Raw genomic sequence first — 18,506 nt, 5'->3', positions numbered from 1 at the left:
GTTTACCAAATCCTGACTAGTCATATTTAACCACATTTTTATTTCTCACCTTAATTTAATGCCCATGAAAATTAATTAAAGACATCCACAATGGATGGAGATATTTCATCCAAGTATATGTGGTCTCACATCCACATCATCAACCAAATATCTCCTTCCTCAAATATCCCAACTTTCACAATTAAATATCCCACAAATCAAATATTTATGGGTCCCATCTATTCCCATTATCTCACTTTCCTAACTTCTCTAGCCTCTCTAGCCTCCTTTTTTTTATTTACTTTTAATTATTATATATAATTTTTTATAATAAAATATTTGAAATCACCGGGCAAAACTCTTTGCCCCGTGATTTCAAATCACAGATCAGTGTCCCCCCTCCAATGGGAGATATTTGGTGCATGGGGATATTTTTCAAAATATCCCCTCCAAATATCTCCCATTGTGGATGCCCTTAAAGAGGAATTCTAACAATTAAAAAAATGATGAAAATTTTTAATTTTGGAACTTAGTATTCTTATACTAATTGATTTTTAAGGCTTTGAATGGATATAATATTTATGAAGTGAATTATTGGAGGGTTGGAGTGTAAGAAGAGGAACCTAATCCATCCATGGTACTTAACAAATTATCGCGGAGAAAGAGTGAAGGGTAAATTAGGAATATAAGTTTAAGGGGCCTTGTTTAGTAATTTTGAAAAATAAATGGTTGTTCCGTCAAATATGATTAGAACGATTTACCGCGGAATTTCGATCTTCTAGCAGACAGCGCCAGCTGTTTAGTTTATTGGGCTCCACGTGCATGTTTGGAATTACGAGGTTGGGTATTAAGTGGGTTGAAACACAGTCACATGAAGACGAAGGAAAGGACCGCGTGGGCCGTCCGCCGTGACGGTGCGGCTGTGATTTTGAACGAGGGGAAACGTTTGAAATTTTTAAATTTTTTTTCCTTTTTGTTTTCCTTCTTGACCAAGGGAACTTTAAAATTGAAAGAAAAAAAAAATTTAAGGAAAGTTGTTATATTCTATTATCGATTTATCTTTTTCAAGAAAAATGATTTATAAATGAGTCAATCAGTTTAATGTTGACTTAGAATTCTCTTCTGCAATGTAAAAGTTATCGGAGTCTTTGTAGTTAAGGCATCTAATGCTCGATGAAATTAAATTTTATATTTTTTATAATTTAGATGTTCGAATTTTATTTTATTAATTGAGCATCACATAATTTATTTTGCAATCGATCATGTCGAGCACAATTGATTTTCATGCTGACATATGCCCTAATTTACGAGTTTGCCAGCTATTTAATTTCATTCCAAATATACCTAGCCCGGACTCGTAACCCATCAATTACTCATTGATCCGGGTTGGCGAGCCCAAACCACAACTGATCTAGTAGGGCCAAGCCAATTACGGTTCAAAGCCCAAATTAATTATCAAATTGACAGTTAGTCGAATCGATAGTGAAAATGCTGAAAGTAATAAATTAACACAAAACCTCATAATGTAGTATCATATTCAATATGTATGCTCACCGACAGTATAGTATAGTTGTTAATTTATATATGTCGTGAAATAATACCTTATTGTATATAGGAAGGTTGTCTTTGGTAATGAAGTTGATTATGGGCAACTAAGATTAATATAAGTATTTAGAACTCATTTAATATTATTCTCTTATATGTGACCCAAAAAAAAAGTCTTTAAAGGATTTGTAACTATTCTGTTTAGAGCTCATTAGATGATTTGTAACTATTCTACAAAATTAACTATTTATAAGGGGAAGAAATATCTCATTGTTAGTTATCAATCATGCTATGGGGAGTGAAAAATCTTGTTGCTTCTCAAATGATATTGTCTAGTGTAATATCATCTTGAGGTACTGTTTATCTTTTACCTTGAGACTTAGATCTCATCCCTTTATGAAAAATATATTTTTGTCATTCCTTATCATTAACATGTTCTAAAATCTGATTGAAGGATATTTAAATTGATATAATTTCTTGAAGCTAAGTTATTATAAGAAAGTTAACTGATCATATTACGTGCATCCAAAAACTCAGTCTAGTAATTGATATTCATGAATCTTTTCAAAACAAGATCCGACCTAAGCTGAGATAGCATGCTTAGGGGAAAGCTTGATTAGAACTCAATTTATCTTAGCTTGACTCGAGTATAAATAAAAAAGTACTTTCATCCCGACAGTGCTCTCAGTATACATTTTTAATGCTCAACACACCTCGCTTGGTAGCTTTGCCTCAGTCCAACGACCCAACCCACTCAGAGCATCCGCAACGCGCTGTTAATCGTGCGTTAACAGCGGACGTGGAGGAGCGAGGAAAGGACGTGGAGGAGCAAGGGAGGAGTGAGGTATTTAACGCGTTCAGAGTTCTGAACGCGTTAATCGGTGACAGTGGTGGGCCATGCATTTTTTTTAAATTTTTTTTCACAATCAGGTGGTAGTAGTCGATCAGGCGATCGATCACCATGTGTGGTAGTCGATCACCTGATCGACTACCACGTGGCTGGGCTACTACCACACATGTTGGTCGACCAGCTGGTCGACCACCATGTGTGGTAGTCGATCAGGTGATCGATCACCATGTGTGGTAGTCGATCACCTGATCGACTACTATGTGGCAGTGGAGCCCATGGCATTACAACGCCACGTACGTTGCGGATGCTCTCAGCGCCTTTACCTTCCAGCTTAGCACCTCCCTACCTGGGCTTCGGACTTGATAGTTCGACAATGTTGCTCACTCTCCCTGCCCGATCTCTCAACAGCTCGGGCTATTCAACCCACTTGACTTGCTCAACCCACTCAGACCCCTCATCCGCTTGCCCATTCAGCAACACAACCACTTGGCTAATCTAGCAACTTAGCCTTCCTTTGTAGCTCGACCATACCTAGGGGTGTCAAAAATGAACCCGACCTGTTGGCCCGTAAAAATATGGGGATTTTCAAATTCAGGTTGAGGATTTTGAAGTTGAATTGACCTGAATTTAAATTTTAAGATTTTTTTTTAAAATTAAATTAAATTTTATTTTAAAAATTAACATGTTTTATATAAATAATAAGAAAAGTGAAAATTTATTAAAAAAATTTGAGTTCGAAATCGGATTTCAAATTGAAATTTTTTATAATATCCTTGTTTCAACTTGAATATCCGACCCATTCGAATTAACACCCCTAACCATACCAAACAGTCAGCCTTCCCTAACAACTCGACCTACCCAATCTAGCTCAACGACAAATCAAAGTCATCTCTACAGATCAAATAAGTCAAAATTTAAATCCTGAAATTTTATTCTGTTGGACAAATATTTCCAACAACTTAAACACACATACATAACACAGAAGAAAAGGAAGACAACTTCCTTAATACTACAAGTGGCCATATGCATCATTCACCAAAGAATGAAAAATCAAGTACAAATATGCTTTGGGCACGATGGCATGATGTCTATATACAAGAAGCACTCCAACAGAATTCCTGCATGAAGAAGCTTGTAATTCTGCCGTCCGTTCATTCATTCAAGTCGACAATGACAATGTAAAGTAGAAGGGCCTAATTCTGCGAGAGAATTAGCAACTGAAAGGATCACAAGAATTTTTACTAGCTCTTGAGCTGCAAGGAGTGCTCTTCAGTCTGTCATGTCTTCCACTTCATCTTCTACAGCAAAAATATCCTCCACTTCGTCATCAGGTAGTCCGTAAATTGCATCTATTCGACTCTGAACCATTTTCATAGTAAGACCTGGGAACCTATAAGGGCTACTAGGTCGCAGTTCTATTTTGATAAATGGCCATCTCATTGTTTCTGCAGCTGCACATTCTTCTGGCCCGTCTCCGATCGCGCAGAAGCAAACATTCAGGCCCCTAAACCGCTCTTTGATCCATGAAAAACACTGAAGCTTCCCTACTTCCCATGAGCTGTAAACTGGAGGAGTGAAAAATAGCTTCATCAGTTATCGGAAAGAAAATATTTGTTCTGCTCGTTGTATAAAAGAGGAACACCAATACAGTAATTAAACAAATTGCATGACTAAAAGAATGGCTATTTAAATTAGAAAAAAAAAAATCTGCATTGACATATTTATGTACACATTGCTTCCTTCAAAATCCATGTCAGCATTTCTTATAGAAGTTATTATATTAGAAATAGTGTCCCTACCCATGGCGAACTATAATTATTGGTGTCTTCTAATTTTGATATAATTAACATGTTGTCTTTTTTGTTTGTTTTATTTTCTTTCATTTTTTTATTTATTTTGTTTAATTTTTAATATTATAAAAAAAAGTATATGCGTGAGATACCATCTACTACTCTACTAAATTTGATCTATTTTAGATGTTCTGATATATCTTATTTTAGATGTTGATAGATATATCAGTCTCATTTAGTATTATTTATAATACCTCAGGAAAATTCAACTGTCTCAATTCCCGAGCGATCGCACCAAAAACCCAAGTTCCTTTTGGATTTTCTTCTTGATCAATGACAACTGCAGCATTGTCATCATATAGATCGTATCGATTCTTAACAAAGAAAGATAGATTTAACTGAAATTGTTCAAACAGGCATAGGTCAACTAAATGGTATTCCCGTAGCTATTGGCGTTATGGATTTTCAGTTTATGGGGGTAGAATGGGATCCGTAGTAAGCGAGAAAATTACTCATTTGATCGAATATGCTACTAATCGATCTCTACCAGTCATTATTGTGTGTGCTTCTGGAGGAGCACGCATGCAAGCTTCAAAATAGATCTATGGCATGGATTGATTCAAGACTGCCATAAAAAGGCAATAAATAAGGACTAATGATGAGAAAAGACAAACCATTTTTAGCAGGGATAACATCGTCCAATCTGTAAAGCAAACATTTGGCAAGACTAGGAATCAGCGATCCTGAAGTAACAAGGACATTCACACTTTTGCCTTTGTTAGTACTGGAACCAGCCGGATTCAAGTCAGTTTGAATGCCAGTTTCTGCTGAGTTAGTTTTGCCCAAACTTTGTTCCAAGAGAGAATGCGCTGCAACAAAATTGAAATTTACCAAGCAATCAAAAAAACACAGCAAAGAGAAGACATCAGGAAATAGAACCGCATAATATATAAGGAGATATGTAATGGTCTAAGGGCCTGCAGTAAATACTTGAAAAATGTTTATATCGGAGCATGTAAGTTAGAAATTCAGCAGTTAATCAGTAGGAAATAACTTATCCAACAGCAATATTTTTTCTTATCAAGTTTTAGATGACCTTAAAATATACTGATTTACCCAAGTCCTTAAACTTGAAGTTAGGACAAATAATTAGTGTTGCAAAAGATATACTACACCTCAATCGCCAAGATTTCATATAAATTCCTAAAGGCAACTAGAATACTGGTAAATCTATTGTGCATAACTTAGTTATAGCGCATGGTTATAAAGCTCATCTAACATTGCTCTATGTAAAAAGAACTTTAGCAATAAATTATAGCTCAAATAACTTAGTTACAGCGCATGGTTATAAAGCTCAGCTAACATTGCTCTATGTAAAAAGAGCTTTAGCAATAAATTCTAGCTCAGCTAACTTAGTTATAGTGCATGGTTATAAAACTCAGCTAACATTGCTCTATGTAAAAAGAACTTTAGCAATAAATTCTAGGACTCTACATTGAAGCGCCCAACATTTTTTTATACAGTTCAAGAAAGTGCAATGCTACTCACCTTCTTCCATCATGCTATGCCTATGAGTTTGCTATTAAGGATGTAACAACAAAATCATATAAGTGATTTTTCTTAAATGTTTAAATGTTAGGAGAATTCCTGTTTACAATGTAGGATTTGACAAGTCCCCTAATGCAAATAGCAAAGTTATTTGTCCTCTATGAGTTATTTGTGCAATAGCAAAGGAAAGGCACATACCCTAATGGCATCAAGTCCAAGATTTAAGTTTATGTTTGATTCCTGTAGATAATGATTATTATGAAACAGGTACTAATACAACACTAAGTACAAATCTAGTTAAAATGCAAGTGAGTAGAATGTCCTAGAAACAAATATTAGTACTGTGTCATGGATGAAGGATGTAGGCCTAATATTATAGGTGATCTATCATAAGGGAATCTTAAAATCAAGACCAAGTGAATAGGTATTAGTCAAAGCATCTACCTGAAGAAAGCCATCCATCTGTATAGCAATCAGTCAAGTTGTATAGATCATTCCAGTGTTTAATCAAGTGTTGGTCAAGTAACTTAGGTAAACCCTGAAGCATTAACCAATAAACAAAGAATAAGATTTAACAACAATTGTAAGTCCAAACCAAAATCCAGGATTACAAATTTAAACATGTCACTTAAAAAAGGGAGGAAAATCATTATGCATCTAAAACTGATAAGAGAAAGTCAATGCAGTATAACTCATGTAATTCCACTGCTGAAAAACATAATCTTTCATATAGAAAAGATAGGAAAACTTAATCACATTATTCAGTAGGTGCGCCCCCCCCCCCCCCCACACACACACACACACATAGGGGTGAGCAAAAATTCGGTTAAACCGAATAAACACGAACCGAATTTTTAATTCGGTTCGGTTATTTCGGAAGTTCGATTATTTTTTTTTTAAAATTCGGTTAATTCGGTTCGGTTTCGATTTTAAATTTTCTTATTCGGTTAAACCGAATAAACCGAATTAATTAAATTAAAAAATAATTTATAAATTTTAAGTAAATAAATATATAAATCTCTAATTTATTAATAAAATTTTTATAATATTTAAAAAAAATCGGTTAATTCGGTCGAAAACCGAATTAACCGATAAAATATCGGTTCGGTTTGTTCGGTTTTTATTGAGAAATTCGGTCGGTTCGGTTAGTTAAAAAAAATCGGTTTATTCGGTTTTCGGTTTATTCGGTTCGGTTCGGTTCGGTTTTAACCGAATACTCACCCCTGACACACACATATATATTTGTATCTATTTGGAATTTTGGAAAGGTTATTGAGAAAAGCCAAGCGGCATGAAGGTCCGGACTTATTTCATAGTAACCTAGAAATTGATATAAGCATGGTTGGATCTCAAAGAGACAAAGACGGTTCCATGCCAAAATTGGTATGGGCTTCCAAAATTTTGAAAGGGATATATAGGCCCATGTACACCGTAGCATTTGTCAATTTAAAGGGCCAAAAAGAATTTAGAGAAGAAGTTGGATGAACAAATGATTGGGCAATCCTGACCTTTCAAAGGTAAATAAATAATGACATGAAAATATTAAAAAGATGTGCAATCAAGAAGAGATATTGGGCATTAGGCACTCACATAGGCATTGCTGTTGTAAGAAACACATTATTGCTTCTCATGGGAAAGATTGAAACATAAAAGTTATGTTCTATCCGCACCTGTGAGTACTTCTCTGCAATTGAACGATGTCGATATGCGAGTTTTCTTTTATTGGAATCATCATAAGGAAAACTAAATCCATCATTCTTGAAGTCATAATCAGATAGGTCCCGTCCATCATCATATTCAATCAAAGAATCAAGAAATGGTTCGTTGTTTTTCTCAATCTGCAAGGCAATGCACAGGTAAATAGATAGCAGCAAATGCAAGGGACATCCAGACAGTGAAATATTTAATCTACTTGTAGATATGATTCACATGTCTAACATGTTAATTTGAAGATAACATTGAGCAAGACTGTTATGCAATTAAAATTACTAAATTATCTTGGATTTATGCAGTTCCAACATTCATCAAAATGTGTGACACAAAACATTTGGAGGAACAGCGAGTTAATTGGTATAGCACTCTGAAAGGAAAATAAAAGGTTCTATCCTGTTTGAAAGCCCACCCAGAGAGATAGAAAGGCCTATAGAACATAACAAACAAGGGTGGGAGTAGCTTTAGCAAACTAACCTCTTTGTAGAAGAAGCATTCATCGCAAATGTTAAGAATGTGTTTCTCCCATTGCTTGCCAATTTCAACACCCTTTCTTGCATCCTTCACACCATTAAAAACCCCGGAATATTTTCCATCTAATAAGGACTTCAGAAGTATAAGCGTCTCATCCATGTCCCACACATAAATTGTCATGGGCTCAACAGCCGCCTTACAGACTTTCTTATCCATTATTCCACCTGTTTTCCTAATCAATGTTGGTATTCAGTTGTAGCATTTGGAGAATAAACATTCAGAAATAACAAAAGAAGAATGAAAAGAAAAAAGAGAGAGAAAGAAAAATAACACAAGCTCCAAATAAAAGAAGCATTGGAGTGTGAAATAGATAACTATCCTGAGACTAAGGGTCCCTTTACTCCATTGGGTGCTTCTCTTTACATCCACTCATTTTTTTTTACATTTCCATCCATTCACTTTTCTATCCTTCGGAGTAAATGGACCTTAAAATTTCAAATCAGAACTCCTATGGCTGCAACTTGAATCTGCTTAAATTGAAATTGTTTTTGCTCTTTGACTCCCATTTCTCTTTCCCTTCCCTTTTTCCTTTCCAAAAGAAGTTAAAATTCCCAACTAGCATCCAGATTATACTTTTGATTTTTTTTTTCCGACTCGATTGACTTGGAAAGCCGGCGTCTATGAAAGGCAAATCCCAAAGTAAGATTTTATTCACCAGTATGGAGGCAAGCTGGTGATTCTTGTGCCAAAAAACCATTTTATACAGGTGTCATCTCATAAAAAGTCCCCTTTTTTAAACTAAAATCGCAAAAGCGAAACTTTTATCGTCATTACAATCAATCGCTACAGTTAGGAGTGATTCTCTCACTTAATCATCGACGAAGATTGTTCATTGAATCCAAATCCATAAGTTAGAAACACGAAAAGAAGCTTCCGGTCAATGTTTTTCCGAATTCCATCAAAACAATCTTTGCCTCTTAGTAGATAAAAGAGGTAACAGAGGTCTGCAGGATATATCTCATCTAAAAACACATCGACGAAGGGGGAAATCGAAGGAACAAAAGCGATAACTACAAAGTATTTGCAATTAGTAGTTCAACAGTTAAAGTAACCAAGATCCAATAAAGCAAATCGAAACAAGCATTCCTACGTTCCAGCATTTGGTAAGAAGAAAGAGATCAATCAAACTGGTGAATTTAGAGTAGAAATCCACACCTTGACCTCGATTGCTCCTCGTCGCGTTGGATTCCTCGGTGTGAAAGACAGACACTGATTTATAGTCGTTCGATATTTCTCCCGTCTCATGATGGGGATCCACTGCCATGGACGGAACGCCGAGCACCGATTCCGTCACACGTGGCACCACTAGAAAACTGAACGGATGGGTCCCATCGTTGGAAGTTCCTAGAGAACATTCACCCCGGACCGGCGCCGGAAGTCGCAGATTGCGAACCACGCATCCTAACCGTCCAAAGGGTGATAATCCGAATCTTGAAGCACAAACAATCGCGTTCTTTTCCCATCACCTGCGGTCGCAGGAATGCCCTGTCAGGCGGCAGCAGAACATGTGATCGCAGGAAGTGGGCCTGACGGCAATTGAATGAGCCCAATAAAGGCCCATATCGAGATACACATAGATGGACCCCACTGTGACTTCCACTGCTCATCCTCCACCGCCCAATCGCATCTGGCCGCCCGTTTCGTCGGGCTGGCTGTATTCGCCGTTGGATTGAGCGTCTATTATTCGGATAAGCGAGGATGGAAACGGCTCGAATTCTAACGGGAAAATAAATGTTAAACTATTAGGTATTGTTTAGTTGAATTCTTTTTTTAATAAAGTATATATATATATTAAAAATTATAATTAAAAATAATAAGAATAATTTTTCAGTTACCATATAAAGCATGGTGTTATTTTTTCCTATTTTGAACGGTTACCGAACGGTTTAATAGTTATTCATTTTATTAAAAATTTACTTTAAATACTCATTTAGTTATATTTTACTCAACATTTTACTGAACCAGGTTATGGAATTTTTCATTCGCTTAGGCAAAAGGTGGAATCCGTCACCCCGGTCCCATATAGTCAGTCACATAACCATCTATGAGAATGTAAATCAGGAAGCTGTAATTAACTACTATGGGAGAGCATTGTCTCGACTTTATCGAAATTCGACCCTTGCTTACTTCAACAAGTTAGTCTTACAATAACCAACTCTTCTGCAAAAAAGTGGAATCCGTCATCTTAGTGGCTTCACACGGTCGGTCTCGACCATGTGTGATGAGGTAAATCGAGAAACTGCAGTTGATCACGATGCGGTATGCCTGATCAATGATTCGAACCTTTCTCTTTGCATTTTACTTCTTAACCAACTCAGTTATACCCCGATGGCTACAATAACCAATTCAATCATATCCCGAGGGTATAGAATTTCTCATTCGCATACCTAACTTTGATAATATCAAAATCAACGCATTCCTATTATACCGCTCTTCCATCTTTCATGAATTAATTATATAGAATTGAGTGTGCATTTTTTAATTTTTACTCTGTCTATTTATAAATTTATTTAAAATTAAAATTATTATACTTTTGAAAATCTCTTTAATGCATTTATGTCTTCCAATCTAAATTTGACGACGTAAATCAAAAATAGTATATTTTTAAACTTGTGAAGATTTGATAAAATTTATTATAAAACCTAGGATAATATTATATTAGTCACTAATTAATACCATCATTCAGTTCCTAAAACTCCTTAGTTAGAAAAATATCAAATTTTTTAATTTTTAAATCATGTAGGTTTATAAAAATTAGTTGATGGATCTAAAAGAATTAACCATTTCAAATAAAAATTAATATACTTCTGGAAACCTTTTTAATGTATTTATGTCGTCAAATCTAAATTCGACATCATAAATTAAGAACAGTAAATTTTTAAATTTATAAAAATTTGATAAAATTTATCACAAACTCATTATAAGACATAAGATAATAATAATACGAACACCACTAATAAATTTCTAGAACTTTTCTAATTAAAAAATATTAAATTTTTAAATTTTCAAATAAGTCTTAAATAGACCGAAGAATTTAGAAAATTTTGAATCAAAATCAGTGTACTCCCATAAGCTGCCTTGATATATCTATGTCATCATATTTTAATTTATTAGTGTAAATTTAGAATAGTAAATTTTTAAATTTATAAAGACTTGATAAAGTTCGTCATAAACTCATTATAAGATATAAGATAATGATATTTACTAATCAATATCATTAACTTCTTTGTTTAAAAAAACTAGTAATTCACCCGTGCAATGCACGGGATGTTATTTTATATAATTAACAATTAAAATTAGTAAGTATGAGTGTTTGAATAAATCATTAAAATACAAATAAGTTAAATTGTATTAAAATAATAGATGTAAGATATCATGATGTCATTGACAAAGTCTCTCCACAAATTAAAAGAAAAATAAAACAATACTTACTTTCAAAATTAAAATACCGAATCTTCTAAGACAAAATCAAGAAGCTTTGTAAGACGACCACCAAATTCTTTACTTTGAGGAGAGTCTCCTAAAAGACTTGAATTCATATATCATCGATGGAAATGTATCATCAAAAATTTCGCATACATGAGTTTTTGCAATAAAATTAATCTTGTATTTATTTGTTGTTGTCTTATACTTCATTCGATTCTCTGCAACAATGATATTTTTTATGGCAAATACATGACCTTCTTTGAGAATGAGTTTCACTCTCTCTATGATCGGGCGTTTTATTGTTCCATGGATGCGTTCACTCTACAAATATATAGAAAGAGTAAATATTTAATTTATATTTTCTAACAGTAATCAGATATATACGTAAAAAAAATATACAACCTCTTTATCATGAAAGACACACTCCAAGCTAAAATCTCCATTGTTTCCATATGCAGGTAGATCGTAACAACGAACTAATCGGAGTTTCAACGCCCATTGCATTTTCGAAGGGTTAACCTCTCGGATGAGATTAAACAGAGGAGCCATTTTTTTATTTCAGCCTAAAGTGAGTGAATGAATATATTGCAATCCTAATTTATAGAGTGTATGCAACCTCACCCTCATTTGTAACATATGGTATTTTTTACCATTAAAGTTATTCAATATATTAGGAATCTGTGTTTTACCATTTAATAATAATAATTCGAGCATTAAAGTTTATGCTTAATATGGATTAAAATGCATTTAAAAATCTGTGGTATTAATATGAATGAAAAGTTATATTTTTACCATTAAAGTTATTCAATATTAGGAATCTATATTTTATTATTTAATAATAATAATTCGAACATTAAAGTTTATGCTTAATATGAATTAAAATACATTTAAAAATCTATGGTATTAATATGGATGAAAAATTTTATTTTTACCATTAAAGTTATTCAATATATTAGGAATCTATATTTTATTATTTAATAATAATAATTTGAGCATTAAAGTTTATGCTTAATATGAATTAAAATGTATTTAAAAATATGTGGTATTAATATGGATGAAAAGTTGTATTATCAATCAATTATAGCGATGTAAGTTTGTTTCCATATAGATAAATATGTCTATTTATTAAAATGATGTTTAGGCGGAAAATTTTTAGACAGACAACTCTGTTTTTATATATATATAGATATAGATAAAAAATTTTAAATTTTTGAAAAATATAGGTTCATAATTAATTCTGTCCGAAATTGACGATAGACCTAGAAAATTTTGAATCATTTCAAATCAAAATCAATATACTCCTACAAATCTTCTTAATGAATTCATGCTTTTAGATCTAAATTTGGTAACTTAATCTGAGAACAATAAATTTAGGATACTCTGTATGATTTTAATATATGAAAGTTAGGTATGAAATAAAAAAATCTCAAAAACTACCTTCACGGTTCACTAAAATGTCGAATTTTAGTTGACTATAGTAAGTAGATATTTAATTTTACAGATACATATACATATATTCATTTACATATAATAAAGGCATCCCTGGGGCCATGGTGCTGCGGTAAGACATCTAGATTGTTATCTAGACACTCACAGTTCGATCTCTAACTACGGTATATTTGTAGGAATTTTTCTTTAAATGAAAATCGTAATCCGGCGCCGATCATCACAGAAATTAAGTCAATACGACTAACTGGAATTATTATTATTTATTTTTTTTACATATAATAAGGGCAAAAATCCTCACTTCTCGCCATTTACGTATAATCCTTCGTCGTCGTCAGGGGCTAGACTGCAAACATTTTTTAAAACAAAATAATTTCTAAGATTGGAAAATGATCAATATTTTTTAATAAATAAATAAATAAACATTAATTTAATGCGAGAAATGCTTCGTGCAGTGGGGCTGGTCCGTGACTATGTCGTCGCACACAGCAATCCCTGCCGTCAAATAATTTTAAAATATCACTTTTTTTATTGAAATTCAAAAGGTATTTGTTTTCGTTTATTATTGCAACACTGTTCTATTTTCTCTTAACTCATTTTTATTTTTAAAAATATTCGTGTCCACTACAGTCAAAGCACTTGTAATATTTAGTTGATGCAACCTAAATGTTTCCTTTCTAATCGATATCATATTTTAATAGTTACCAATTATATCTATTAAAGTATAAAGAATTGATCTCTAAATAATATCAATTAATATTATTGACCGACCGAGATGACTCTGTCAAGACTAGACCACACCAAGGCTCTATGGGCTGAGCCAATGCCCTAGTGACTCTCAGGCAAGGAAAAGGGTTGGTCGAACAGGCAACCCTTTATAGTCTCAATACCCACAGCCTCTCACGAAGACCCGACTCCAACAAGGTTGTCTACTTAGAAAACGAGGTTGGGCTAATGATTAAACAATGACAAAAGTACGAACTAGTGGTTGTCGCTTCTGGAGCAATAATATGCTTTTGTAGATGGATGATGGTTGACGCTTCGCTTGTGCAGTCGTCCACATAATCCGCTCAGGATTTGCGTGGTGGCATGTAGATTTCTATCTCTGTGACTATATAAGGCGGCAAGAAGATAAATGAAGGTATGCTCATGTAAAAGTTAATCTTATCCGTCTTCTTCCTCTCGTGAGTTTCTCAACTTAGTCAGTCGTTGACTTGATCGTCAGAGGGAGCCCTTCAACAACTTCGACCCCTCAATTGATATAATCTAATCTATATGACATCGAAGAGGAATCACAATCTCATTTCTCAAAGGAAAGAGAAAACTAAGATATAAATAGAGAAAAAACACCATCAATTATATTAAAAAAATTATAAATCATAATTATTAGATGTTTTCATCTCTAATTAATATTATAATATTGATTAATATTATATTACAATAAGATCATAAATATTCAATATTATAATATTGATTAATATTTTAAATAAAAATATTTTAAAAATAAAAAATTGAATTAGATGAAATATTATTTTAATAATAAATAAAAAAATATATACTTTTTCTTGGACAATTAGGGATCTTCTGATTTTTATTCAAAATTTACCCAACCTTCATGTGGTCAGAACGTGAGTATTAATCACAGCCGAATTAAAATATTTTGGCTCTGAAATAATGAAATCATTGTGATTCTTCTAAAATTTTAAAATAAATATATAGAAATATACAATTATTTGGTTGGAAGTCAACATTTTGCATAGGTCAAAATTTCATTTAGTTTATGAAAAAAATAATTAAAGTAATAGTAGACAAATTATCTTACTTTTGATTAAAAGACCTCACCAAATTAATTTCTGTGAGGTCCATCAAAGCTGCCGACTATATAATTCACTGTCTTCTACAAATGGTGGAATCCGCCATCTTAGCTGCTCCACATGATCGATCCCACGATCATCTATAAGGAGGTAAATCAAAAAACTGCAGTTGGTCACGACGCAGGAAGGTATTGTCTGATTTCGTCAGTATTCGAACCCTTGTCCTTTTCTGTAACGACGCAGAAGGGTATTGTCTGACTTCATCAGAATTTAAATCTTTGTCCTTTTCTGCAACTATGTTGCGTCGTAACCAACTCAGCTATACCGCGTAGGCTGACTATATAACCCGCTGTAGGAGCATATTAAGATGTACTTGATCGGGTCGGTAAACGGAGGAGATTAGTGCCGACCTTTCCCCTTTCTCTCTCTGAAGTGCGGCGCCCTGGATGGCCGGAGCGGAGAGGTGTGGCGGCCGCGGCCGGCTGCGGTCGAGCAGTTGGGCGACGCCGGTAATTATTGTGGCTTCGGGATGAAGTGCACGATCCACCCTTACGAGTACGGCGACGGCGTCTGCTCCTCTTGCCTCAAGGAGCGCCTTCTCGCCCTCATTGCCGCCCAGAACGAGCTCTCTTCCCACCACACCGCCTGCCAGCGCATCGACTTTTCAGCGGAGGCTCCTCCGCCCCATCAATTCCCTTCTCCTTACATTTCCCACCGCCGATCCGTCGGATTCGAGGCCTCCCCTGCTCGCGTCCACCTCCAGCACCGCTTCTTCAGCACCCCGCAGGTCGGCCCCGCCTTCAGAGCGGCCAACGGCGCCGGATCGCTCGTCGATCTCGATAACGGCAGCGGCCGCCGCAAGCAGAGGTTCTCCATTTTGAAATCCCTATTCGGGCACAACAGATCGGGGAAGGCGGATACCGATTTGGGGGATTCCCCTGCCCCAGCCTCGGGCTCATGGATCTCGGCGCTGATCCGCGGCCGGAGTAAGAAAAAACACAAGAAGAAGTCGGAGGAGGATGCGCCGCCATCGCGGCGCCCGCGGAGGTCATTTCGCGGTTCGGAGTACGAGAATGACTTCGGCGATGAAGAGTACTCTACCACCTCTTCTCGGCGGCCAACCTCGAAGCAGTTCCCAGGGAACCATCCTGTCTCGGGGTTCTCCGTCTGCCTCAGTCCACTAGCCAACTTCAGGCAGGAGGGGAGGCAACGAAATCACCCGACGGAGCCGGGACTCTCTGGAAACCCTCGGAGCCCAGTGAACTCCGTCCACCATCGGAGTCCGGCGGCGATCGAGATCGCCACCCTAGCGTCGAACCGGCCCCGGCGGAGGTAGGTTCAAGTGACGGTTTTACCCCTCGACTTTCCGCATATTACTATTTCCCCTAAACCCACAGTTGATATTATTGTTTTTTGCCGTAACGCTAAAAAATTATTCCAACGCTTATAAATTTTTGTAGTTTTTCATACGCAGCATGATGCAACTCTGACATGCATTTATTGGGCTATTAATTAGATCTTTTCATATCGTTTTAAACAACATCTTCTTGTGGCGAGAAGGAGTTTGTTCGTATGGAAGCATTGAAAGCACGTAGTTCAATGCACTGGGCCAATAAAATTTATTGCTAGGAATGAAATAAATATTCCTAACTGTTTTTTTAATGCCGAAATTGCTTTTATTTGGCTGTTGCTCCTTCAAATTTTATTTCATCACTCGTGTCTGCTCTTTCCATACTGCCGCACTACATATTCCACAATATTGCTAATGATTAGCATTCTCAATTATTATAACTTTTTAGAGGAATTATGAGGAAAGGGTTGAATTTAGGTGGAGGACCGAGTGTAGTGGTTGATGCGCATACTGCACGTGATTAGCTGTCAATTCACTGAATGATTCTTGTTATGTGATTGAGTCATTAGGTAGTTGATCATCTAGATTAGTGTCTAATCATATTAGTTAGCTAGAGTGCCGTAATGTAGTCTTCATAAAACCTTTGACGTCATTAATTTTGATTTCTTTTAGTTTCGTCCTTGTTTAAAAAAATGGATGGCCACTGAAACATACTACCTAATAGTTGTTAGAGTTAAATACTGGTGGCCGAGAGAGCATTAATGATATTGGAATCCACATGGCATCACATGGCTATCGAGGGAATGATTGCTACGGCAGAGGTTGACTGGGTGCCATAATTTGTCAATACGTGAGTTGGTTATGAAAATGCCCACTGCCATGTGGATTATTTCAACTCAGATAACTCCTTTGAAAGGAGATTGGAATTTATCACCTCAGTAATTTTACACGATTGATTTTATGATCATCTATGAAGAGATAAATTGAGAAATTATAGTTGGTCACGACGGAAGAAGATATTGTTCGATTTCATTGAGATTCGAACTTTTTCTTCTTCTGCAAATTTACTTCGTCTTAATCAACTCAGCTATATCTTAGGGACAGATAACTCAATTCTACAGCCGGTGTTGGAGATATAGTTTATCCATCTTATTTAACTTGATCCTCTTTTGTTTTGTTCGATCCATTTAGTTGCTCGACTCTCTGAACTCGTACAGAAATTCAGGTAGAATTTAAAAATGATATACTTTTTAGTTAATTATTTAAAAAATATAGAGGATTCTATTCCGTTGATATTGGATATCGATGGAGGGGCAAATGAGGGATGGGCAAATGGGGAGCGATGATAAACATACATCTTTTGTCGCTTAATATGAAAATTTTGATTCTGTTCCTGTCTTAATTTGATTCATTTTTATAATTAAGCCGTTTGATACCATCTTTATCAAGTTCCATGAGTAAAAATAAATAGAGAAGATATATATGACTTAACGAGATATTGATTTGTTAGACAAAATAATATTTTATATAATTAATATGAGTTTAAACATTTTTAGTGTAAATAATACATTTGGAACTCTGGGTCAGGAGGGTTCAAACTATTTTAGAATAATTGTCATTGATGTGGTTTTAATATTTCAAATATTTTATTTACAAAAATAAATTTCTTTATTTTTTAGAAAATTTTAGGGGTGTTTGGTTTGGAAAATTTTTAGAAAACAAAAAATGTGTTTGATAGAATATATTATTTTTTAGAAAAGAAAATTAAAAATACGTTTGATTTGTTAACACCTTACGATAAAATTCAAATCCATTGGAAAAATAGAACTTATGCACAACTTTATCTGAGAGTTGTCGCACCTAAGTTCCTCTGCTCTGGATCCAACAAAATTAAGGTCGTCTGGGAATCTATAGAGGAGAATGTGATAAAACCTTGATGTCGACTATATCGCGAGGAGGAGGGATGAGTGGCGTCAACAGACCTGAGGAGAAAGGAGAGGGTTGTGACGTCGCGTGTGGAGGAAAAGATCCACGAGGAGGGCTGCGGTGTCGACTTGCTTGCGTGAGGAAGGGAAAGTCGAAAGGGATCGCGTGTAGGGGAGGTTGCAGCGTTGGGAAGAAAAGGAGTTGTGTGATGAGGTTGCGGCGTCGGGGGAGAAAAAGAGTTGTGCGCTGAGATTGCGACGTCGAGGGAGAAAAGAAGTTATGCGATGAGGTTGCGGCGTCGGGAAGAAATTTAAAATTATGCGATCAGGGTTAAGGCATGCGGCGTTACTATAGCCGCGTTTTCGTATTTTTTATTTGTTAGTCGCAGTTTCCATTCTCTATAGAACATGATATTTTGTCATTTTTTATTTTCTTAGAAAATGACTTCTCATTTTTCAGATAATGAGATTGGAAAACACAAAGCAAACAACAATCTTTAGAAAATAAAAAAATAAAAATGATAAAAGACCAAACCAAACGCCCCTTACTTCTCTAAGTCCAAATGTGTATTGAAAATGAGTAGTGTG

General features: G+C 35.3%; 2 protein-coding genes across 3 annotated transcripts; one reads left to right on the top strand and one right to left on the bottom strand.

Annotated features, from left to right (window-relative positions):
• Positions 1 to 3,269: 3,269 nt before the first annotated feature.
• Positions 3,270 to 9,146, bottom strand: LOC141829463 (protein phosphatase EYA-like). Of its 2 annotated transcripts, none has more exons than XM_074716939.1 (6): positions 9,112 to 9,146; positions 7,900 to 8,120; positions 7,383 to 7,550; positions 6,157 to 6,250; positions 4,839 to 5,033; positions 3,270 to 3,939 (listed from the first exon to the last, which is right to left on the bottom strand). In XM_074716939.1, exons 2-6 carry the CDS (start codon positions 8,110 to 8,112, stop codon positions 3,644 to 3,646), a joined length of 966 nt encoding a protein of 321 aa, XP_074573040.1. In that variant the 5' UTR covers positions 8,113 to 8,120; positions 9,112 to 9,146; the 3' UTR covers positions 3,270 to 3,643. The 2 variants fall into 2 exon arrangements, with proteins under 2 accessions (XP_074573040.1, XP_074573039.1); XM_074716938.1 differs by having other exon boundaries at positions 7,900 to 8,128; positions 9,112 to 9,127.
• Positions 9,147 to 15,032: 5,886 nt separating this feature from the next.
• LOC141830077 (uncharacterized) lies at positions 15,033 to 16,109 on the top strand. Its single transcript, XM_074717557.1, has one exon. The coding sequence runs from the start codon at positions 15,172 to 15,174 to the stop codon at positions 15,976 to 15,978; it is 807 nt and encodes a 268-aa protein (XP_074573658.1). The 5' UTR covers positions 15,033 to 15,171; the 3' UTR covers positions 15,979 to 16,109.
• Positions 16,110 to 18,506: the final 2,397 nt, after the last annotated feature.

The sequence above is a fragment of the Curcuma longa genome, chromosome 5 (assembly GCF_044706935.1).
Source record: "Curcuma longa cultivar G26 ecotype Majalengka, Jawa Barat chromosome 5, ITB_CL_G26_1.1, whole genome shotgun sequence".
NCBI classification, from domain to species: Eukaryota; Viridiplantae; Streptophyta; class Magnoliopsida; order Zingiberales; family Zingiberaceae; genus Curcuma; species Curcuma longa.
This window is presented reverse-complemented; position numbering and strand designations above follow the sequence as displayed.